Source organism: Sinocyclocheilus anshuiensis, unplaced genomic scaffold (assembly GCF_001515605.1).
Source record: "Sinocyclocheilus anshuiensis isolate Anshui unplaced genomic scaffold, SAMN03320099.WGS_v1.1 scaffold893, whole genome shotgun sequence".
NCBI classification, from domain to species: domain Eukaryota; kingdom Metazoa; phylum Chordata; class Actinopteri; order Cypriniformes; family Cyprinidae; genus Sinocyclocheilus; species Sinocyclocheilus anshuiensis.
Genome location: NW_015555766.1, coordinates 111572 through 136389, shown reverse-complemented (window position 1 = coordinate 136389; position 24818 = coordinate 111572). Strand labels below are relative to the sequence as shown.

The 24818-nt window shown below is 37.4% G+C and overlaps 1 protein-coding gene across 1 annotated transcript in view; it reads left to right on the top strand.

Moving 5' to 3' along the window:
* shank1 (SH3 and multiple ankyrin repeat domains 1) overlaps window positions 1–24818 on the top strand; it is a 69748-nt gene that overhangs the window by 10819 nt on the left and 34111 nt on the right. Inside the window, 13 exon segments of the mRNA XM_016468028.1 lie at window positions 788–991; window positions 2215–2286; window positions 2466–2574; window positions 4344–4498; window positions 4591–4758; window positions 8855–8971; window positions 9297–9374; window positions 10058–10124; window positions 10499–10668; window positions 11343–11467; window positions 11645–11793; window positions 14475–14588; window positions 14979–15054. Of these exon segments, the coding sequence (XP_016323514.1) occupies window positions 788–991; window positions 2215–2286; window positions 2466–2574; window positions 4344–4498; window positions 4591–4758; window positions 8855–8971; window positions 9297–9374; window positions 10058–10124; window positions 10499–10668; window positions 11343–11467; window positions 11645–11793; window positions 14475–14588; window positions 14979–15054 (1604 nt within the window).

Sequence of the window (24818 nt, the reverse complement as noted above, 5' to 3'; positions counted from 1 at the left end):
GATGGACAGTTGCTGGTCAGGCGGGGTCTGTTAATCCGACAAGCGGTGATGTTTCACCTCAGTGAATGACAATGTCTCCCTCTAGTGCACATCGGTCAGAACTGCATTTTTTCTTTTTAGGGTCAATGGGGATAAATAGTAATTTATAGTAATAGTAATTGTTTGGTAGTTATTATTAATAAATAAAATTAACCATATATATTTATATGTAAATAAATAATGTAAAATATATGAAAACAGATTAATTATAATACATATGATCAAAAATGTAATACATACTGTTCATGTTTGGTGTCATTTTTTAAAGAAACTACAATTTCTATATACAGAAGAACTGTTAATAAAAATAAATGTTTCTTGAGCAGAAAATCAGCATATTAGAATGATTTCTTAAGGATCATGTGACACTGAAGACTGGAAATTCAGCTTTAACATCACAAGATTGAATTACATTTTAAAATAGATGAAAATAGAAAACGGTTATTTTAACTTCACAGTATTACTAGTTTTACTGTATTTATGATCAAATAAATGCAGCCTTGATGAGCAGAAAACACTTCTTTTAAACTTCAAGAACATTAAAAAATCTTACCAACCCCAAAACTTTAAATGTTAGCGTCTATAATATAAATAAATATATAAATATTTGAAATGTAATATTACAATATAATATTTTAATAATATAATATAATAATTATATATAATTAAAAGCAAATAATTAAATAGTATTATATTGTTGAATCATTTTGTTAATCTAACAGCCATTTTTTTCTCTCTGTCTCTATAGAAGTGTCTGAGGTTCAACCCTGATACAACCGTATGGAAGGCAAAGCAGCAGGTGCTGTGTAGTCTAACTGAATCTCTAAGGGATGTATTAAACTATGGCCTTTTCCAACCTGCTACTGATGGGCACGATGCCAAGTTCCTGGAGGAAGAGAGGCCGCTCCGCGAATACCCACAATCCTTTGAGAAAGGAGTACCCTACCTGGAGGTACCCTTCCTGTTGTTCTCCTCTTCATTTTAGGCATTTTTTGTTTACTCTCTTTTTTCTTCTTTCTTTAAAAAAAAAAATCTTGTTCTATAGTTGAATGTGAATGTTGGTGCTAGGAAACTGCTGCTTCAAACTGTTTGTTGCCTAGGTGATAATAATTCTTTAAGCGTCTTCTCTGGTAATATGAATCCTAATAACCCTGATATGGCTTATTGGAGAATGTCTTTAGACATTTAAAGTTAAAGTGAAAAAATTAAAATGTTTTTTTTTTATTATTTGTAGAGCGCAGAGCAATTAATATTATACTCAACTTAAAGTCTAATTAATTTACAAAAAGCCCTTCTCATCTGAAGTTGATAATAGGGGTGGGCAATATCACTTATTTTCTTTTCAGTCTGATACCAAGTACTCCTACCAACGCCAATGTGCTTCTGTATTTTCATTTATTAACAATTACAAAATATGATTGTAACAACTTAATTTAGGCTTGTGCTTCTCAGCATTTCTGCTGTGTTCAGTTACAGTGCTTGATACTTTGATACCTCAAGATGCTTTTTTAATGAAATCTTACACCAGTGTTATTTTAGTATTACTTATATACTGTTATAGTATTTATTAATGTTTTAGTAAAAATTATTTACTTAAGTAAACTGTATGTTCAGTTTTCATTTTATTTTTAGTAATTTTAATACTTCAACTTAAATATAGTTGTTTCCGTTCCAAAGCTGTCGTTAAGGTTTTTGTTTTTAAGTTTAAGTGTTTCATCTAATATTAATATTTTGTTTTGTTTCAGCTTTATTTAAATGACCTGTAACTATTTTTAAAATAGTTTTAGGTAATTTAAATATAATAGTTTTAGGTAATTTAAAATAAATAATAAAACAAATAAAATCAACACAACCATACTATTAAAGGATGTGTCCATAAAGTAATTGTGCCACAAACAGAAGTTACACCATCTAGAAGAATAGTCCTGCCAGAACAGTTTTAGACAACTTTACTTATCACAAGACATTTTTATTCTGAAAAGTTCCTGTAAGGGTTTTAAGAAAAGACGAAACATTTGTGCTTGTTAACTCTCCTTATATAACATCAGTCCTCCTTACATTACTGTAAACATTTCATTTTTCCTCCACAAACGGATGGAAGTTTCTTTGACGGCTCTCAGTTTCTTACATCTTTCTTAATCTTACACTGATTTTGGCTGATTTTCTTTCACACAGTTCCGCTACAAAACCAGGGTGTACAAACAGACAAATCTAGATGAAAAACAGCTGGCCAAACTGCACACAAAGGTAGGCGTCATCACAGAAATTATCTTATTCTTTTCCAAAAATAGAAATATAAAGTGAACATTCAAGATGTGCTACTTGCGTCTTAGTCTGTATGTTAAATACGGTAAGTAGCTTATCCTCAGGGCATGCACAGCCTAGCATGGCTGTGAGGCATAAATTGTATGTGTCTCCCCCAATAGGCCAGTCTGAAGAAGTTTATGGACTACATCCAGGCCGGGGCTGGGGAAAAGGTAGCCAAACTTGTAGACAAAGGACTTGACACCAACTACCACGACGCTGAGACAGGAGGTGAGGTGTCAGGCACTGCACTGTTCCTTTCCTGTGAGAGTTAATGAACTTCCCATTAGTGAGCTGAATAATGAATTACTGGCAGCAGAGCATAAACTTGGCCATGAATATTATGAAATATGGCTGCATGAATATTCAAGGAGCGTTTACAGGAATGGGCATTTGCATCTTCTCAAACGATCCATGCAGTTTCCAACAAAAGTCATCTGGAGTTTTAATTATGCAACAAATGCATAAAGTTAACATGAGACTCAGTGGCTGCCTCCTAAACCCAATTACTACTTTTGGGCTGCTTAATGAGATGAAACAATTACTCAACGGTTCAGTTCAATGCGCGTCAACAGAGAAAAACCACTGAATAATTTGAATGTATTTGTAACGGGGCAGCATCTTTTATGGCATATTAATTCAAGTTTTTAGCGCTTTGGTGAGCAATTGGTGAGCTGGAGACGTGGCCAGACATGCCGTGAAAGTCGTTTTATGGACCACCAGATGATGCAGAGTAATATTAGCATTCATTTGTGGCAGAGTTTGACTTGCAAGATGACTACACTTGAGTGTTGTTCACAGAGTTGATGTTGTGCTTGCCAGGCTGACAGTCACTTCTCAAAGCAGACCCTGCTAATGGGGAGTGAGAACTGCTGCACCATTTGCAACCACCAGGAGGCTGATCTGAGAAAAATATGCTGTTACAATTAAAGGCATAGTTCAGACAAAAACAAAAACAACCTTTTTATTTACTTACCTTCATGTCATTCCAAACCTGTTTAAGGCAGGATACACCCTACGTGAATAGGGTAAAAAAAAAACAACAACAACAAAAACAAAGTAACTAATGCATATCACCATACTTCTCCAATTGATTGATTATATTAAGAATTGTAAAAAAATTTGTATTACATGTTTAAATATGCAAATGTGGCATTCTCTGATTAAATATACATTAATTTGCATACATTTTCAGAACAGAAATCTGAACATTGGATTGAGCCAGGTTCAAAGTTCTTGTTTCTTTTAAGGTTTTTACAGAGGGAATTTTTGATATCTCTTTTTATCACGCCATAGATCAGAAAATAGCTAGAAAAAAAATTCCATTAGTCTGAAACAACACATTTTTAAAAGGCGAATAGCCCAAAATCTCAAACTTGACCAGTGCACGGGAAAACAATGTAGTGTATTTATTTTTTCTTTAAAACACAAAAGAAGATATTTTAAAAATTTTACTGAAATATATGTACTGTATTATGTGTATCATAAAGCTGTTAACCATTGCAAACGAATCACTGGGTTGACCTTGGGATCTGGATCAGTCTGATTTGTGAATTAAGTTTGTGAATGAATCTTTGTGGGCTGGATCAGTTGATTCATTAAAAATATGTGACTCAAAAGAACAATTTGTCCATCATCACATCAACATGCTGATGATCTTGGGTTGATGCCAAGACTGTCTAGACAAATCATATACATACTGTGTGTGTGTATATATATATATATATATACAGTGGTGTCCAAAATTATTAAAACAAAAATCTCAATGGATTCTTACAAGTAATGGCAAAAGGAATGTTTGGAAATGTAAACTAATATTTCCTACTGGCACTCAACAGCAAAAGATAGAAATAGGAAAATCTTCCTGAATAATGTACCACATAGATTGTAATTATCCATTTGCCTTGTGTAATAACTGATTACTTGTGTGTGTGTGTTACCACACTGATTGTAATTATCCATTTGGCTATTGTAACTGACCGATTGTGTGTGTGTGACAGAGACCCCACTCACTCTGGCTGTACAGACGGAGCCGGGCGGAGGGGAGATCATCAGGGTGCTGGTGATGGGGGGAGCACACATTGACTTTAGGGCAAAGGATGGCTTGACCCCTCTCCACAAGGCTGTCAGAGCACATGCACACACTGCACTACTGGTAGCACATACACAAAACCATGATTAGGATGAAATTATGCTTGTAATTAAAAATTCATATTTAAATCTAATCATCTGTTGTTGTTTTTTTAGACGCTGTTGTCTTTGGGGGCATCTCCTGATTATAAAGACAGCCGTGGGCTGACACCACTTTACCACACTGTGCTGATAGGGGGCGACACCTCCTGCTGCGAGACCCTCCTCTACCACAGAGCCAAGCTAGGGCTTCGTGATGAGAATGGCTGGGACGAAACCCATCAGGTACAAAAAGTGCTGAGAAGAACAGTTTTTGTAACATATACAGCAAACACCTGAATAATTGATGTATAACTGATAACTGCTGTAACTGATATAATTGATGTGCCACAATTGTCATGTTATTCTATATAGTGTTATAGTGTTATTCTATCTATCTATCTATCTATCTATCTATCTATCTATCTATCTATCTATCTATCTATCTATCTATCTACCTATCTACCTATCTATCTATCTATCCATCTTCCATCCATCCATAGGTAACAATAAGTTTATAACTAATATCAGTTTTTGAATTCTTTACACTTTTCCAGTCATTTTCTTTAACAAAATAATGATCTTAATAGAAAAATGTATTTCTTAGTTTCTGCATTGGTATTGTTTCAAATCATGGAACAGATTTGTGTTGCCTGACTTTGATGACATTTATCTTCAGCACAGTTTGCAGTGCAGACTGCAATATTAATAATATTACATCTTTTTGTCTCTTAGAAATGCACATTTGACAGTAGCTTGAGTTGACAGTGGTAATAGCTTTAGAGTTCGGATGCAGATGATCTATACATTTAGATCATGATAACCGCTGTTAAAACCTCAATACCATGGCAAAAATGTATCTATATTGTTTTTAGGTATTTGTAGTCTAAATACTTTTAGTATGCACAAACACTATAGCTTAAAAAATACTGTAATATATTCCAATACTCCTTTAATACCTTTAATACAAGTCTGCATTAATAATATAGTAAAAATTTGTATGAATATCCCACATTTCTGCCACAATACCATGGTGCGGTTAGTATTACTACAGTAAATCCATGGTAAATGATGGTGATTTGTAGATTGAAAAGTCTTCTGACTGTCTCGTTGCGCACAGTGTTTCTCCTGTTTGTCAGCGCTGTTTCATCTGGCTTTAAACTAGTTTAAATCACCGACTCATTTGTGTCCTTCGCTGAATTCAAGTGCTTCACACTGGATCTCACAGCGCTGTTTAGTGTCGTGTGACCGACACTCATCAGCGAGTAAATGCATCTCTGCAGCTTGAACTTTGAGCCGAGCGGATAAATGCTCCACGCTGTTTCGTTCATTTGTGTTTTCGCTTTTGGCGCATAAATATTATATAGAACATTTATTGAACTCATGTTATCATTTTATCGAGGAAAATTATATCTTGATAATTATCATTATCGTTTTATCATCCAGCCCTAGGTCTGATTTTGTAGCCCGGTATCTGTGAATCATTCATTCATGTGTCATGGGAAGCACTGATCTACCCTGAGAACATACCTGCATATTATTTACGCTTTATGTTTTTATGTCTTTATATTTTGGATACATACAGTACCATTATAGTAAGTTTACAGTATGTTTCTTTGGGGGGTTTTTTAAAGAAAGAAATGTATACTTTTATTCTACAAGAATGCATTAAATCGATCAAAAGTGACAGGAATGACATTACAATGTTACAAAAAGTTCAAACAAAAGTTCAAATAAATGCTGTTCTCTTTAACTTTCTATTTATCAAAGAATCCTGAAAAATGTATCATGGTTCCCACAAAAATATTAAGCAGCACAACTGCAGTTATTGTTGGATCGAGAAGGGGTTGTCGGTGCCATCTTCCTAGATTTAAAAAAGGCCTTCGATACCATTAATCATGGAATTCTGTTATCTAAATTGAATGCATTTAATTTTTCTGTAGACACCATTAAATGGGTAGAATCATATTTAACACATCTGTCTCAGTTGGTTAGAGTGAAGACTTATCAATCAGGTGTTGTTTCTTTGTCAGCAGGTGTTCCGCAAGGTTAAATCTTGGGCCCACTTTTATTTTCTCTCTATGTAAATGATTTGCCAAATGTATGTTTCAATTCCAACATCCAGATGCTAATAGTGCAACTCGAGCTGCTGATCAGCAAGTTCAATGTTAAAGATCACGGAATGGCTAAAACATAATTGCTTACAACTAAATGTATGGAAAACTGTATGTATGTTTTTCAGTAAAACTAAAAGTTGCCGTGTGGAGTCAGATGTAGTCATAGTTGGGGAGAGACTACAAGTTGTCTCGGATTTTAAATATCTGGGTATATATATTGATATCAATCTTTTAAAACGCACATCAAGAAGGTTTGCAATCACATTAAGTTCAACTTGGCAAATTTTAGATATGCCCGTAGCTGCATGTCAACTAAGGCTGCGAAGATGTTTATGCATTCAGTGATCTTCTCACATATCACCTATTGTTTGACAACCTGGTCACAAGCAAATAATACTTCTCTCAAACCAATTATCTCTTTATATAAACAAACTTTTAAAGTTTTAGATAGGAAATACATACACCATCATCACTGTGATATTAAAAAGTATATATATAATATTTTAAGTTGGGAAAATTTGATTATATATACAGATCTTTGTCTTATGTATAAAATCAGACATGGACTGTCTCCCCCTGTATTGAGCCAGTTTGTAAACGTAGCACCATCTGGTTACAGATTAACGAGAAGTGCAGTAAGTGCATAGTCCCTTTAAGAAAAAGTGCATTTAGTCAAACGGTGTTTTCATTTAGGGCTGCTCGTGAGTGGAACTCCATCCCAACTTACATTATAAATTTTAATACTTATGCCTCCTTTAAGTTTCACTTAAAGAAGTGGTTAATTGAGAGTCAGCATTGTCAACATTAATTTTATAAACTAAACTTTGCTGCTGTCTTGTCTTTTCTGCTCTACTAGTTTGAGATTTTTATGCTATATATATGAGGTTGTTTGGTTTAGTACTGATTGAATGATTAGGGCTACTGTTACTTGTCTGTATGCTTACATTATCTTTGTCTGTATATTGATATTATGATATTATTGATGCATTGTTTGTCATTTTGTTTGACAGCTGAATTGTGTATATGAGTGAGCTGGTATTGATTTGTTGGTTCTATGTATAGTATAACTTTTAAGCGGATGTTTGTTTGTTTTTTGTTGTTTTAGGAATAGTGTGAATGTTATATGTGTTTCGGAGTATGTAAGTATTATGTATTGATTAATTCTTTATATTTTTAGGGTGACAATTTTTACCATCAGTCCAGGGACTGCAGATGCAAAATAGCCTTCTGGCTAATTCTGCCACATTGTACATTTATGCATTATTGATGTGCATTGTCCCTGTCAAATTAACCTGAAATAATAATAAATAACTGTAAAATACTAGTTAAACTGGTAATATTAACAAAAGTTACATGAGGACTAAATCAGCATATACAGTAATAAATTCAAATATACATGCATTACATTTTTAATAATGTTTCATAGAACAAACATTACACTGTATTTTTAAATTAAAAAAATGTAGCCTTGGTAAGCATAAGAAACTTCATTAAAAAACATTGAAAAAAAACATTTTGTGCCTTCACACACTGTACTCTGCTTCACTGAGACTAACAAGAAACTGTTCCTTTTTTGACTCAAATTATACTAGATATCATTTAGCATTATCAGTAATATTATTAAAATGAGTATTATTACAATGATTCACTTTTAAACTAAAAACAGTCAAATTGTGGTTGAAAAACAGACTTACACTAAGTTTCTAATCACTTTAATAAATCACCTTAAGCTTTTTTGCCTTTCTCAGAGAAAGCCCTTGCAGGGAATTTGACTTAAAAAACCTAAAAGCCTGGTGGAATGTTTAACAAAAATAAAGTCATTTGCAGTCTTTTAAGGTGGAATTTAATAATCATCAAAGATAAACAAGTTGCAAACAGAACTTACAAACATAAAGGCAGTAGAGACAAGTTCAAGAATCCGATCTTGAGTTTCTTCCAAGTATCACCAATTGGGCATCACTGCTCAGTCCTTCTTCTCTCTCTGTGCATGTGTACGTTTCCATATCTATTTTGATTCTTTCTTTCCCTTCCTCTTACTCACACATGTGGTGTTAATTAGCAAAGGTGTCTGTTCTGACAATGTATAAAATCTATTCTTCTCTCCTCTTTTCCCTTCCGTATGTCAAATGACTGTTTCTGCTCTTCCTATCCACCTCTCTTTTATCTTTCCTCCTCTCCTCTCATTCTTTGTCTATCCTATTCTCTCTCTCTCTTTTTTTCTCCAGGCTTGTCAAAATGGGAACTCTCAACACTTGGAGCACCTGCTTTTTTATGGTGCAGACTCCTCATCCCAGAATGCCTCCGGAAACACTGCCCTGCACATATGTGCTTTATATAACAAGGTATAACTGCTGGTCCTGGCACAAAAAATCAAGCCAAATAATAAAACCTCATGTTGAAAATATCTGTCTTACACCAGCATGAATTTTCAGGCTGGTTTGTGCTGACTAGTGCTGGTTTGGTGCTGGTCAAGCATTGCCATGCTCGTCACATGGTTTTTCCAGTGATGCTTTAAAGATCCCTGTGAAGATTTCATTATTTTGTGTATAAGTTCTGTATTTACTGGGGTACTAAAGTGGTATGATGTATAATGCTTGTTATATTTTATGGCCAGCATTAGATGGCTTCAACGTCTTCAGGCTGTTATTGTCTAATTTCACCATTTAGGAGAGTTGTGCCCGCATTCTGCTGTATCGAGGAGCCAATAAGGACACAAAGAATAACAGCGGGCAGACCCCCTTCCAGGTAATTATGAGACACTTGCAGATTGTTATTTGTTTTTCAACGCTCTGCATATTATTAACAGGTAAAAAAATTATAATCATTAAATTCTACAAACCCTCTTCCAACCTTATGTATGTAGTTAAAGTTAACTTAAAGGTGAAGAATGTAATTTTTTGGATGTTCAAATGCTTCCTCCCGTCTCAGTTTAATATGCAGCGGTGACTATAAGTTAGTTTAATGATAATAATAATGTCTAAAATTATGTAAATGTCATGATTCTGCCAGCTTATTTTGTACATGTCTGTTTGATGATCTTTATAATCATATGAAAATGGCATGATTCTTGATAGTTATCAGTGTTTTGTTGTGCTTGTAAACACATTTTTTATTTTTGCATGTCAGTCTGTTGATGCTAATGATACAGAAATGACACATTTTGCTTGCTGTTTTGTAGCTTGTAGTGTGTTATTGTTTTTGTATGCATTGCGAGTCCCAGGTGGAGTGAAGCTGCAGCGAGCCGAACGAGTTTTACTTAACCTCAGCCATCTCCACAGAGCCAGCTGTGACTGTGATCATGCGTTTGTGTTTAATATGAAAGGAAGTTAATGCCTGCGTGTGTTTAATATTGCGATATTCCCAAGCCTTGCGTCACTGTGTGTCATTCACAGATGCAAATATTAAGCGTGTGTGAACTTCTTTTCTAGGTGGCTGTGATGTCTGGCCATTTTGAGCTGGGAGAAATCATTAAAAACCATCGTGAATCAGACGTAGGTAAGGAGCGGAGATTTATTTTGGTTGTGCCGGTATTTTTATTCTGTGTGAGATCATTTATTTGCTCTTCAAACTGTGTGACATTTGGAGCTTGATACTTTCGTCTCTCTTTAGCTGCCTTGCGATTCACAGTCTCTAAGCAGTTTTCACTGCTCCCTACACACTCAGCAGGGGATCTGTTGAAGTTCACTTCATTTGTAATGCTTTGCAACATCATTGAATACAGACCACGTGTATGACTGCACACTTAAGATGGCCAAATACCCTGTGAAGTGAATTTTGCAGGACATTATTGGGCAATTAGAGTGTACTTCTGTCTCTCTTAGCATCTGTTCTCTCTCTGTATTACTGTTTCTCTCCTGATTTGATGTCAGTTCCCTTTTTGGAGTCTCCAAAGTATGCCCCCCAGAGGAGGGAGAGTTCTCGTACTCTTGGATTGCCCCATCCTCATCCTTTCTTGCGGGCCAACAGTGACAACAGCATGAATGTGCCAGACTGGATCGCTTTTCCCAACGCTGCTGGATCAAGCCTTGTCTCCGTGCAGGTAAATTCGTTTTTTGTTTATTTTTTTCCCTTAAATTTTATTTATATGTGAGTAAATGCTACCATTCAAATATTTGGGGTCTGTAAGGTGTTTAAAAAAAAAAAAAAAAATGAATACTTGTAAATTTAGCAAGGATGCATTAAGTTGCTCAAAGTGAAAGTGAAAATATTCCACAAAAATATTAAGCAGCACAACTGTTCTCAACATTGATAATAATAAGAAATATTTCTTGAGCAGCAAATCAGTTTGTGAATGATCAGTAGCAGATGAATATTCAGCTCTTTCCATCACAGGAATAAATTACATTTGAAAAATGTGTTAAAATAGAAAACAGTTCTTTTAAATTGTAATAATATTTCACAGTAATTACTGTATCAAATGAATGCAGCATTGGTGAGCATATTTTCTTTGAAAAACAATTAAAAAACTTACTGACCCCAGACTTTTTAATGGTAATGTTGTTTAAATAATTTTTAAATAAATAATAATTATGTGCAAAAATATGTAAAATGTGAAAATTATACATTTCAAATTTGAATTCATAAAAGCTATCCATTAGCATGGGAGTTAAGGGGCTAACTGGGCCATGCTAACCTTGACCCTTCTGTTTGACACTCTTCATATTTATGTTCAAATTTTAATTGTTACTCGTCGTGTTTATGTGTATCTGTCAGGGTCTAAAGCATGGTGGCACCTTGCGTAGCTCCAGCAGTCCCCGTGGAGCACGAACCCGTTCCCCGTCTCGTGGTCGAACAGGCGACCGAGACGATCGGAGCCAGCAAACACGAGGAAGACAAGGGTGAGAAAGAGAGTAAAAAGGACAAGGTTAACTTGTCATTCAGCGAACTCTATGCCTAAATCATCATCAATATTCATGTCCTGTGAAGACGGACACCTGAATGAGTAGAGCCGGTAATAAATGTGCATAAATTAATGAATGTCAACCCTGTTGTCTGATTTGTGTGCCTTTGTACAGGGCGGGCTCTATCAGTAGTCAGGGCACAGCAAGCGGGCAGCGGCGGCGTCTCTACAGTGCCGTGCCTGGCCGTGTGTTTGTGGCCACCCGCTCGCACTCCACCCAGGGGGACCGCGAGATCAGCTTCAACAAGGGAGACAAAGTCAAAGGTGAATGGATGTGTGTGTCTCTGTGTGGACAGGAACAATGATGTGTGTTGTGTGAGAGTGAGTGTATACTGTATATGTCAGCAAGAATACCATTAAATGTGTGTTTGTTTCTGTATGTTTTTCACAGGTGTGGATAAACGTTGTCTGTGTATGTATTCTGGTGATATGTGTTGGTATGTCAGTATATGTCTGTTTGCGAGCAATGTCAACATGCATGCGAGTGTGTGTATGTGTGTGTTTAATTCTAGAGTCCATGTTTAGATCTGTCACCATAGCTTGCTTATATGCATGTTTCATCATGTATTAGTAAACTCATAAGTGATAGTGATTTCGCATGCGATTTGTGATTAAATTTGTTTGTGTGTACCTCAGATGGTGCTGTGAGTGTGTATCAGCGGCGTCATGCACCTATGTTTTTAAGGGGTACCAGGGGCGGTCCTAGCTCTTTTGGTGCCCTAAGGGGTATAAGATGATACCAAAGAAAAAAGAAAAACAGTTTTGATGGTTAATTATTTAAGTGTGCAGGGGGCCCACATCCATCTCTAGATTAAATATATTATAAAAAAATATTTTTTTTTTCTTACAATTTAGGCTATACATGGGTCCCATGGTCATGAGAAAAACTGGAAATATTAAGGAATTTTGAAACTGTCATTTCCAGGCCTGAGAAATATAGTAAAATGTTGAAAGTTGTGGAAAAATTCTATATGAATATAAATACACTACAGTTCAAAAGCATGGGGTCAGTAATTTTTTTTAAAGATATTAATGCTTTAATTCAGCAAAGACACATTGATCAAATTGATTAAAAGCAACAGTTAAGACATATAGTGTTGGAAATAATTTCTATTTCAAATAAATGCTGTTCTAACTTTCTATTCATCAAAGCAAAGCTATTTAAATTTTTTTACTGTATTTTTGATGCAATAAATGCAGCCTTGGTTAGCATACAAGACTTCTTTCAAAAACATTTTACTGACCCCAAACTTTTGAACGAATTTATCAATATAAATTTCTCTGGTTTAGAAAGCCAGGTCCACCATTGAGCTCGATTCAAATCTGAGACCATATTTTATGTTTAAAGATTTGTACACAAATATGTATAATGTTTTAAATCTGTTAATTTCAAGAACTGTGTCTGACATTCTTCCCAGCGGTCTGTACATGGAACAATCATACAAAAGTCATGGGAATTAATTAGGGGTGGGCGATATGGCAAAAATTTCATGTCACAATTTTTTTCAGGAAAATCACGATTCACGATTCTTTGTCATGTTGGTGTTACTATTTTGCAAGTTGTCTGAGCAGTACAGCCAAACTTTTCCTTATTTTATGTTTTATATTTATATATATTTCCTTATTTAAAAAAAAAACAAAGCCTTACAAGGTAACAAAATATAAAATTAAAAATAATGCCAGATATTTTGGCCAAATTGGGCAAAAATAAAAATCTTTGTCATTATTTTGTCTTTGTCATTAAAAAATATGAACAAAGATACACATTATATTGTGTTTTGTTGCTTTATTAACATTAAAGGGATAGTTCACCCAAAAATGAAAATTCTATCATTATTTTCTCACTCTCAAATTGTTTTAAACCTGAATGAGTTTCTTTCTTCTGTTGAACATAAAAGTTATTTTGAAAAATGTGAAAAACCAAATAGTTGTTGGTCCCCAGTGACTTCCACAGTATTTTTTTTTTTTACTATCAAAGTCAGTGGGGACCAGCTACTGTTTGGTTACCCACATTCTTCAAAATGTCTTCTTTTGTGTTCAGTTCAAGACAGAAAGTAATACAGGTTTGGGACAACATGAGAGTGAGTAAATAATGACTACTATTAGTCACGCACGCATCTAATATACAGGCACACAACCGTTTTTTCTCTCAACTGTTTACTTTCACTTTAGACATAACCAACTGTGATTATATGTAAACCTTGTGTGTTTTTGACAGTATTAGCTCAATCAGAAGAGAAAGATAACTTAGTCCAGTAATCAGGTGCTGTTTGACAGACTTTTTAGTGTGCGCACACTTCAGGTGTAACTTCTTGCCGTAAATAATTTTCTCGCATGTCAGAACAGCACGCAAATGAAATGTTTAACCGGCAAGGCTTTAATGCACATGCAAATAATATACTTTTGTGACTGCAAAGTGCAGTGTCCCGTGAGTGTAACACTACCGCTGAGTTAACGTTTGATGTGAATCTATGTTGCATTGCACAGCGTTTAAGATGGATGCGCCAGAACTGCAACTGATAGAATGTGCGCTGTAGCACAATACTACGATATCGCACACCTCTAGAATTAATTAATCAAAAAGGATGTGAACCCTGTTTACAACCATGTATGAAAAAAAAAACTTTATGATAACTGGAAAATGTCAAGTCATACAATTTCAAGTAAGTAATCAGTGGAAGGAAGGTCTTGAAGAACTCGATTGGACACAACAAATGCAGACATAATGACTGATTTCTGCCACAGCATTTTAAACAAACAATTTTTTACCTTCCATAATCGTGGAACCTAAATATGAAAGATGGTAGTTCAAAATCCACTTGGCTCAAAAATGTGTCTGGTCATGACGCTTCTGGTCTATATAGTGTGTTTTTGTTGCTGCACACTCTTCATATGTTTACTGCTCACACACACACACTGTTGTTTCTCTCTCTTGATTCTCTTAGTGTTGAGTGTGGGTGAAGGAGGATACTGGGAGGGGACGGTTCGAGGTCGCACGGGCTGGTTCCCCTCTGATTGCGTGGAGGAGGTGGCTCTCCGCAGCCTGGAGCCTCGTTCAGGTGAGATTGCTCACACACACGCACACATACATTACACACACGTTATTAGTATCAAAGACATCCACACTACACTCGGAGCTGTCATTTTGATAGTCCCAGATGGAGGTGTAGGACAGTCGGACTGCCACAGCATCTCTGTGATGTTGTGATGTCAGACTTGGTGAGAGAGAGCAGCTATGATGACTATTAATAGTTTACAGCACTACTGGAGTGTGAGAGAGACCGATTGTGCCATTTCACGCTGGCTAAACTCACTGTGGTTTGGGCCACCACGCTCTGTCAGAGTGGGAAACTTCAAGTCAGACGTGTATTTTCTTGTCATGCTGTAGTTGCACCCTCACACACCCAACCTCATGATGATGTGGATGCGGTTGTGTGTGCGTCTTTCAGAGAGCCGCAGTGAGAGAGCCAAGCGACTCTTCCGACATTATACTGTTGGATCCTACGACAGCTTTGACGCGCCCAGGTAAGAACACTTTTAGAATTTATGGATGTGCATTACTGATATGTTGTAATGAAGGACTTTCTGCTAAGAAGACCAGTTTAGAGTTTGTTTATGCTGGTTTGGTGCTGATTTAGCTAGTGGACCAGTGTAAAATACTCACTAAAGCATGAAAGACAAAAATTAAAGCAAAAAAATTTGACAGCAAAAATTGCGGTCAAAGGAAATCTTGCTGGTTAAGGTAGTTAAGATACGTCTAAAATGCTGGTCTAGCTGGTCTTCAAGATACAGATTCTTCCCATACAGATTATTTTCTCACAACTGTCAGAAACTGTCAAGAGGTTTGCGTTCTTTATCATCTACTCGCATGTCTCGTGGGGGTCGCCGTGATTTTGCCAAGTAAGACATGTCCCTGGATCAACATCTTTTGATGATCCTGGATCAACATTATTGTTCAAAAATATAGACTTAACCCAATCCCTACCCCTAAACCTAACCCTACCCATAATTTATTCCTAAAATCAGAGGGAAATGATAGCTGATTAACAAGGGTGTAGAAGCCCCTAACCCTGATTGTAAGCCTAAAACAGATATTTCCTGAAAAGTTATATCTCAATTCTGATTGATTGATTGATTGGAATCTTGTTCCAGGATCAACAAGGATGTTGATCCAGGAACATGTTGTACTTGGTGAAATCACGCTCACCGTCTCGTGGGTTAGACTGAGTTTCATTCAGCACGTGGAGAGTTTTCTGTTGGTTCTTCTGAAATGCTGCCGTTGACAGTGACTCACCTGAGGAGGCCTTGGCACCTTTTCTTGCACTGCTGTGAGTGTGAGTGATAGACTGATGGGCATGGAGATGGAGATACCAGCATGTGATTTATGCATCTCAATATTTGTGGCCTGTGAAGCTGGTTTTGGAAGTCAGATGGGAGACTGTTATGTTAAATTAATTTCAGAATTAAATAGCTGAGACTGACACTGAAGAATGTGATATTGAATTGAACTACAGTACTTTATATTTAGTCGTATAAAGTACTTTATATTTAGTCGTACTATATATACTTTATATACAGTACTTTATATTTAGTCGTACTGTATATACTTTATATACAGTATTTTATATTTTAAAATTATAACCATGTAGGCTATATGCTAGATATTATGCAAAAAAGGAGCTAAAATCACATTACATTCTAACATTATTAAGATCTAAAACATCTAAAAACAAAAATAATTATTTTTAAAGCAGAAGTTAAATTCACTAAACTAAAAATGAAAAGAAATAAAAACAAAATCACATATTAATTGCAGTATATTTTGATTACCCCATTACAATAGTCACTTTATAGTTACTGCTATCATAAAATACACTTGCTTGTAGGTTTCAAATTCTACACATGGCACATTTATTGTCCAACTACAAATATTTTAGCAAAATGTATATTTTTAATCAGAATTATTGCGCTCGGACTGTTTGGAGCATACACGTGGCGGCGTTACTGAAGTCTTGTGAAGTTTAGCGGATAATCACATACAGAAGGCTCATGCACTCCTGACAGCAAAATGGAGATATTTCCATGGAGAATATACCTGTGAACTGGATTATACACTTTCCCCAGAGCAGCTCACTCTGTGTCCTCTGCTATTTTTCAGATGCGCTCTTATCAAATTGTAAGTATATCGATATAAACGGTATTGCCTCATACTATATCGTTTATAAAAAAATATATCTATATATTGTACAAACTCGATATACCACCCAGTCCTACCAGGTTGCTCCAGGGAACTGTTCCTGTAGTAGATGTACTGTACAGTAATTCACTTAAAGGGACAGTTCAACCAAAAATGAAAATTCTGTCATCATTTACTCTTATTTTGTTACAAACTATATGACTTTCATTCTTCTGTGTTTAACAAAATAGAGAAGATATTTTGGTAACCGGTTTTGGTGGCTTTTCACTTTCATTGTATGGACAAAAAAAAAAAATCTAAATATCTTCTTTTATGTTCCATAACAGAAGGTTTATTTCATTTTATGTTACTGTCCCTTTAAGATCCATTTCATAATGAATTTTATACTTTTTATTAAGTCTTTCAGTCTTTTTTGTTTGTTTGTTTTAGTTGTTTTCCAATAAACACTTAATATTTTTCTTAATATATCTAAGATTTATTCTAAGACTGGAAAATAAGTTAACAAATGATTGTAAAGAAGAGGATTTTTATTGTATTTTTTTATTTTTATTTATACATTTATTTTTTTGATAGGGTAAGGTGCCATTCATTTAAAATTAAAACCCCCTTTTTTGCATTTCAGTAAGCTGCTTTTCCATATTGGAATGTTTTTCTCTTGTGAACACACACTAGGTGAACGTGTTTGACCACAGCACTCGCGTCTTTTGTCGCATCTAACAATACAGCGCATGTTAAAATAAGTTCAGCTTTTAAAAACCGTATCTCTAGACCTTTATTTTTCATTCCACTGCCCTGCATCTCACATTTTTAAATGCAAAAACACATTCTGTGTGAATGGCCCCTAAATCATCAGTAATCTACTTTTGTAGGATGGTTCACATAAAATGTATTGTCAACCCAGGGCCATTGTCAGGGGCTTGGGGAAACGTGGGGAGCTATTGAGGTCCTCTATGGTGTAGCCTACTCAACTGGGCCTTAGGCAGAAGGGTGGGACTTAAAATAATGTCCCACCCCTTTTGAATTTAAGTGACAGCCCCATGAAATGAAGCACTTTTCGCAAGACTGTTAATATCTGTTTTTGGTGGCCATGTTGTAATCTCGCTCTCTCTCTCAGTCTGTCTAAGTGTCTGTGAGTCGTGTGCTGGTAAATTAACACTGCTGTGCTCTTTTCATTAGCACCTCACAGTAAACATAAAGCTGCTTCATGTGATGCCATTCTGTCCCAGTCACGTAGAGAGCTCACGCTCATCTAATCCCAGCAGCCTGCAAGACAACACAATACAAGCCTAGCAAATTATTTACATACAAATATACACATTATAAATCATATTTTTCATTTATAGTCTGAATCTCGCTAGTCACACTCGCTTGCTCCCATTCATGCACATGTAGAAATACACTAACAAACACACAAATTGATACTTTTTACTATGTTTTCAGTTTCTAATAATTTTTTTCACCCCTCTATTTTTGGCTTTGTCATCCCCTCGTCCCGCTCTAACTCTCCCTAGTGCTCTCTCTCTCTCTCTTAATTCCTCACTCTTTCATATTCTCTCCATCACCTTCCCACCCCCGTGGTGACTCCATCTGGAGGTCAGACTATGAAGGGCACTAAAGAGGAAAGGAAAGAAAGAGAGAGAAAGAGAGGGATGAATGCACGGATGAATAAATGGATACAGAAGCATCTTGCAACTATTGACATGACCAAAGAAAAAAAAAAGAACTTTTTGGCACCTAAGGCTTTATACAAGTTTGAAGTATGTTAGTGTAGTAGTGAACTTTTTTTTTCCTCATGCATTTTGCATTTTCTTGTCCAAATCACACTATAGATAGATAGATAGATAGATAGATAGATAGATAGATGGATGTCTCTATTCTTTCTCCAACCTCTCGGCTCTTCTGTTCTCATCTCAGCCCCACTTTTCCAGAACACCACACATCACTATGTCCTTTCTGGCATCGCTTCACCACCTCCATCATTGTCCTTCCCTCGCAGAGTCATTTTTAATAGCAACTTCCTCTCTCTGCATCATCCTTCTCTGTTCCTTGTCTTCCTTCGGTCTGTGCAAGCTCAACTGTGTCACTATTCCAGCGTCCCTGTCCCTGAGCACCCTGCAGCACTCTCTTTTTCCCTTCCCAGCACATGTGATCTCTTTATAGGCCAGTGATCTGCGTAATAGGGTCAAGGACGTACAGTACAATTTCAGGTAAAAGTTCACCGAACGAGTCCTCACGAACACGGCTGCGCAGTCTTACACTGAAAACGTGCCAGCAAGTTTTCTGGCATCGATACAGATATGGGAACACGTGTACAAATACATACTGTACTGTACAGGCACACATATGCCTTCTGCCACTATATCCACACTTCCTTACCCCCTCTCTTCCTGCTGATTCTCCCTCTCTTTTGCTCGCTCTTGCTCTTTCTCCCCTCCTCTCTCTCTCACTCTCTTCATCACACACATGCTCTGAATGAACAGCGGTGTGATGTAGTCTACCATGCTGGAGGACAGAAAGAGTGCGAGAGTTGTAGAAAGAGGTAGAATAAGGCAGTAGATTGTGGATCCAGCAATGCCGTAGAACGAAGGAGGCAGAGGGAGACGGAGGGGGAGGGCAGCGAGGACCAACATCGACATCCAACGAAAGAGGCTTTGACAGAGATGATGTGAGTTCTTTTTTTTTTCCTCTCCGATTTAGCTCTCTCTTCCTCTTCTTGTCCATGTCTTTCTCTTCTCAGTTCTCTCATCCCTGACTGTGTTTCTCCTGAGAGATGCGTGGCTGCTTTTCCTCTTTTTCGATTCCCTCGCTCACTCTCCTCCTTCATTCATAGGTTCCGCTTTGTTTACAGACATTGTTAGAGGAGAGGGAGGCGGTAGGGGGAGGGGTCTCTCTCTACCGCCTTGTGCATGCGTTGTCTGGTGGGTGCATTTGTGTGCTTGTACTAGGAGTGTGGGCTCTTGAAATATTTTTTTGGACAACTGTGGGGTTTAGAGTCCAAAAGGTTGAGAACCACTGGTCTAGGGTAAAAAACAAACAAACATTGTATTCACAACTTGTGCACTATTTTCTGCGTTTGATGCCATATGATAACATTTGTGTGAAAACCAGTCATGATTCAAATTCAAAGTTGTGATTTACTGACAACCTTGCTTTGTAGCCGTGGTCACTTTTTTTGCATGGAAAAGTACAGCTTGGACATTTTGTGTTCCACAGAAAAAAAACTCATATGAGAGTAAGTAAATGATGACAAAACTGTCATTTTGGGTAAACTATCCCTTTGAGGAAAGGCAGCATGATATTAGTGGTTTTCAGCCTCCACTTAAGGTCATTGCAGAAATAAGGGGTAGTGTCAGTGTAGAACTATGATAATAAGAGAGGACAGAAAAAAACAAAGGGCAGAGTGTGATAAGTGTGGGAGGACAAGCAGAGGAAGAGGAAGGAACAAAGGTCAGATGGACAGAAGGCAGAAGAGGAAGCAGATGGGTGTGGAAGTGTATGCATCTGCCACGGTGCAGAGACAGGAACAGAGCAACAGGTTCAGAGGAGGATGAAAATACACAACAGACAAGAGCAATCCCCACATACACTCCCGATAGCTGCACTAACAGTCGGTCGTGTGAGTAAACAGATCTGCTTGGCTTTGTCCAGTGGCTAGTGAGATTTATATGAATCTCTCTCACTTATTGCTTGTGTGACAGTGATTACTCAACTGTTTACCAATAGTACACTTAGCGTGCGTGGCTAATGTCGCTGACCCATGGTCTGCTTATTAGTCTGATTAACATGCAGAGGCTTTTGGACCATTACAAACATTGAGCTCATTAACACGCCAATTACTTTTTGACAGTTAATTAACTTTATGTAATTACTTAAATTCTTTTATTCGATTATTAATTATAAATCAGTCATACTTAATGCTGCACAAAATATTTTATGCATTTAAAAGTTAACATCTTAATTAGACAGTATCCCTTATATTTTTGAAGGTTTTACAGTAACTCTTGTTCATTATGGAACGCAAGTTTAGTCATATTACTAAGATGTTTATTGCAGTATTTTTTAAGACCCCACAAGTTTTGTGGCCATTAGTCCATTAGAAGATAAGTTTTAAAAAAATTGTTTAAACCAATTTTTTATTTTTTAACCAAGGAATATGGTCTTCATCTCTTTCAAACTGAATAGAAATGTATATCTAAGTATAACCCAACGTAATTACATTGTGTTTGCAAAGGTGTTATTTAAGAACTGGTTTCAAAGCAATAGACAAGGTAATTACTAGGACAAAGAAAAGCTTACAGATGATATTTTTGAAAAGTATATTTTGCTTTTCCATAAAAATACTGTACACTGTAAATACTGTATACTGTAGGAATATAACACTATCATTCAAAAGTTTGTGGTCAGTAAGATTTTTTAAGAAAGAAATTAATTCAGCAAGGAAAAGTGACAGTAAATGCATTTATAATTTTACAAGTAAATTCCGTCTCAAATAAATCACAGCTTCCACAAAAATATAGCTGTTTTAACATTGATAATAATAAGAAAGCAAATCAGCATATTAGAATGATCTATGAAGGATCATGTGACACTGAATACTGGAGTAGGGATGCTGAAAATTAGGTTTTGCCATCATGGGAATAAATGACATTTTTTAAAATATTAGAATCAAAAAAATTAAAATAATAGTAATACTTCTATTTAATATTACTGTTTTACAGTATTTTTGATCAAGTAAATGCAGCCTTAGTAAGCATAAGAGAGTTCTTTAAATAAAATGTAAAAAATCTTTCCAACCCCAAACTTTTGAATAGTAGTGTACTTTCATTGTAGATGGTTTAGATCAGTTGTTCTCAACTTTGGATTGCAGGCTGAAAATAGGTTGGGGTTTGGTTGTAACAGTAGGAAAAAAAGCACAGAATAAAAAGCAGCTAACCATTGAATTGAGTAAAGTTAGCATGTGTGTCTAATCATTCTCAGAGATATGTTGCTGCAAATTCATCTTAATATGGCTAATTCTAAAACAATATTTATCCTAGTGTTTGTTCCATGACTCCATGAAGGTCGGTAAACTCACCTTCTGCTGTCTTGACTATTGTATTTGTATTTACAACATTTTCGAAATGACAGAAAATCCAGATATCACATTCCCTCAGACTGCTGTATTATGTGTCAGTCAGTGTACAATGAATCTGAAGATTGTCAATAAGGTTTGACCACAGGCAACAGCATTGAAAAATTCACAAGTGTGTAGAAATAAAAAACAAATGTTCATTCAGTAGCTGGTGATATTGATGATGTAAAAGGCGGATGGTGGTTCAGAGCTGTAGTGCTCTAAGGCTACCCAACAAGAGCACTAGAGAGTGCTCTATCTCTCTCTCTCTTTCGTTCTCTGTCTCTCTCTACCTCTCAAACGCTGCTGCCAGTTTTATGAATGGGGAAACAGTGACTTGTGGAGGCAGGGATAGAAACATTGCTCTGTTCAACTCGTGGCTGCTGAAGAAGAGAGGAAGAGGCAGATGTGTACATGAGAGGGAGGAGTAAAAGAGAGACAGATGAGTGTGTGACAGTTGTCTTGCCCTAGTGAAACTGATGCTTGGCATTTCAACTGCATCTTCTCAACGGTTTGATCTCATATACTGCAGCAGGTGTGCATATGCACGCATTAGCCATGTGCTGTTTTTTTTTCTACGTAAGCAGGCACTAGATGAATGCTTGTGACCGTTACAGTAAGACGCATCTTGCAGTTTTTTTAAGCATCTCACGCCATGAGCACTGTTGCATTTTTGAGCCGCAATGATGTGTTAAAACAGTTCAAATGCCGTAACAACGTGTCTCAAGACACCTGCGATTCGTTCATGTGAATGGCCTCTTAGCGTCCTTTACATTCAATGCATGCATTAGCTAATCAGCAAACAAACTCGGTCACCTCAAGCCCCTCTCTTTCTCTCCCTCTCTTTCTCTCTCTCTCTCTCTCTCTCTCTCTCTCTCTCCCTTCATCAAATTACATCATTTCTCGCCTCTTTCATGCTAAACCATGTCTTCCAACCACACATTCTCTCTGTCCCTCTATCTTGCCCTCCCTCCCTTTCTTTCTCCTTGCCTTGCTCACTCTCCCTCCTCCTCTGTCGCAGTCACAGTGAACCATCGCTCTCTCTCTCTCCCGCTCTCTCTCTCCGTCTTAAGTATGAAAGGGTTGGGAGAGCTAGGCCCTCGTTCTCACTCTCTCCGTCTCTCTCTCCTCCTCTCCTCCCCTCGCACGGCTCTCGCTTGCTGTTCTCTGGCTGGAAAAGGAGCAGCAGTAGGAGGAGGAGGTGGAGGAGGAGGAGGAGGAGGGGGGGGAAATGGCGATGGGAGGATGCGGAGAGGAGGATCTCTCTCTCTCCCTCTCGTCGTCCTGGCCGTCGCTAGGCCCTATGAATCGCAGCGTCTGGTTCATTTACAGGTACTGGCTGTTTTCATGTTTTTCTCACGGTTGGTAGAGAGGGAGAGATGGTGGGCTAGAGAGAGCGCCGCATGTGTGCAAGGAATGAGCCGGAGTGATGGAGTGGATCGACAGGCAGGGATGTGTTGCAATGCACGCATGTGTGTGCGCGTTCGGACGTGTGCGTGTGTCTATGTGCGGAAGAGTGAGCGCTTGCTCGTGCATTAGCCAGCGTAGAGCGTCTCCACCGCTATATGCATGTGTGTGTGCGTGTCTGTGTGAATCGCAGCTTCTGTCTCTGTTAACGGCTACAGAATACAATGTCTGCCTCCAGCCAGATACACCGCTGCTCTGATGGACAGAATGCTAAACCGGTGTGTGTTACTGCGCGTGCGAGCGTGTGTATGTGTGTGTGGGATGGAGAGAGAATATGCTGGGCTCTATTAGCTGCTGATTTAGAGGAGTTCGCTTCACTGGAAGGGATTGATGCTATTGGGTTCTTCTGTTGGGTGTGTGTGATCATACACACCGTATGTATGATTTGCATGTGTACATTCAAGAAATTAAGAATGATCACTCACAAGGGGACATTTGTGCTGGTTTCTCGTAACCCCTGCTGCATTTATTGTGGAATGTGCTCAGTTTGATGTGGTGCTGATCTAGTACAGTGTCCGCTTGGCATTTTTGTGCGTTGTGCAGTGATGTTATCATGTGTTGGCTGTTATTAGACCTGAAACTCTCATTAAGTTTGACAAATACAACTGTGGTGTGTTATAGTCCCTGCAATGTGGCTGGGTGTTGGTTGGTCACTATGAACATTGTGTATTGTCTTAATAGTTGTACATTGAGATTGCGTAGGCTTCACCGCATGCACAGTAGTTATGGATGTGGCTACTGTATAAACTGTCTGTATCACTTCATAGGATGAACCTAATGCCCAAAACGTCAGAGAGAGAGAGAGGATGATGGGATGTGTGTGGCAGAGAGGTTCAGTGGTGTGTGAGATGTCTGTAACTTAAAAAAGGGAGTGCCAACTTGAAGCGAGACCATCACTTTCTGCACATCAATTCATTCCTGGCCTGTTTTCGATCTGGGTAGGGATGAGTGGGTGATATGGAGAATGGCCACCGTTGGCATCCCTTTGTGCAGGCGCGATGGAAGATATGTGAGGAGGAGTGTGGATGGACTGTTGGAGAGAAGAGAGGACTGAGATAGAAAGCAGGGTAGGAGGTGGCACACAGAGTAGTTACTGAAAGAGTTCACAGGGAGATATGAGCGACCCCTTGGCCTCGGGTTCCTGTTCTTTAAGAGGTTCAAATGAAAGCCTTTACATTTGGCTTTTAGATGGAGACTGGAGTTCATAAGCATTCAAAAAAAGAGAGAGAGAAATGAACAGATGGAGTGGGTTGAGGGCTGAGCCTGTGTACAGTGTGACTATCAGCATGTGGGTACAGTATGATACAGTTGAAACAATATCTCACTAGCACCTGACTGGCACTGGACAAACACACAAGCACTCACAAAGACTTAGAGTGCAAACAAACATGCAACACAGATAATATGGCTTCAAAGTGACACTATTATTTGGCAAAACAGATTTTTTTTCAACATAGCCCATACAGAGAGAGAGATATATATATATATATATATATATATATATATACACACACG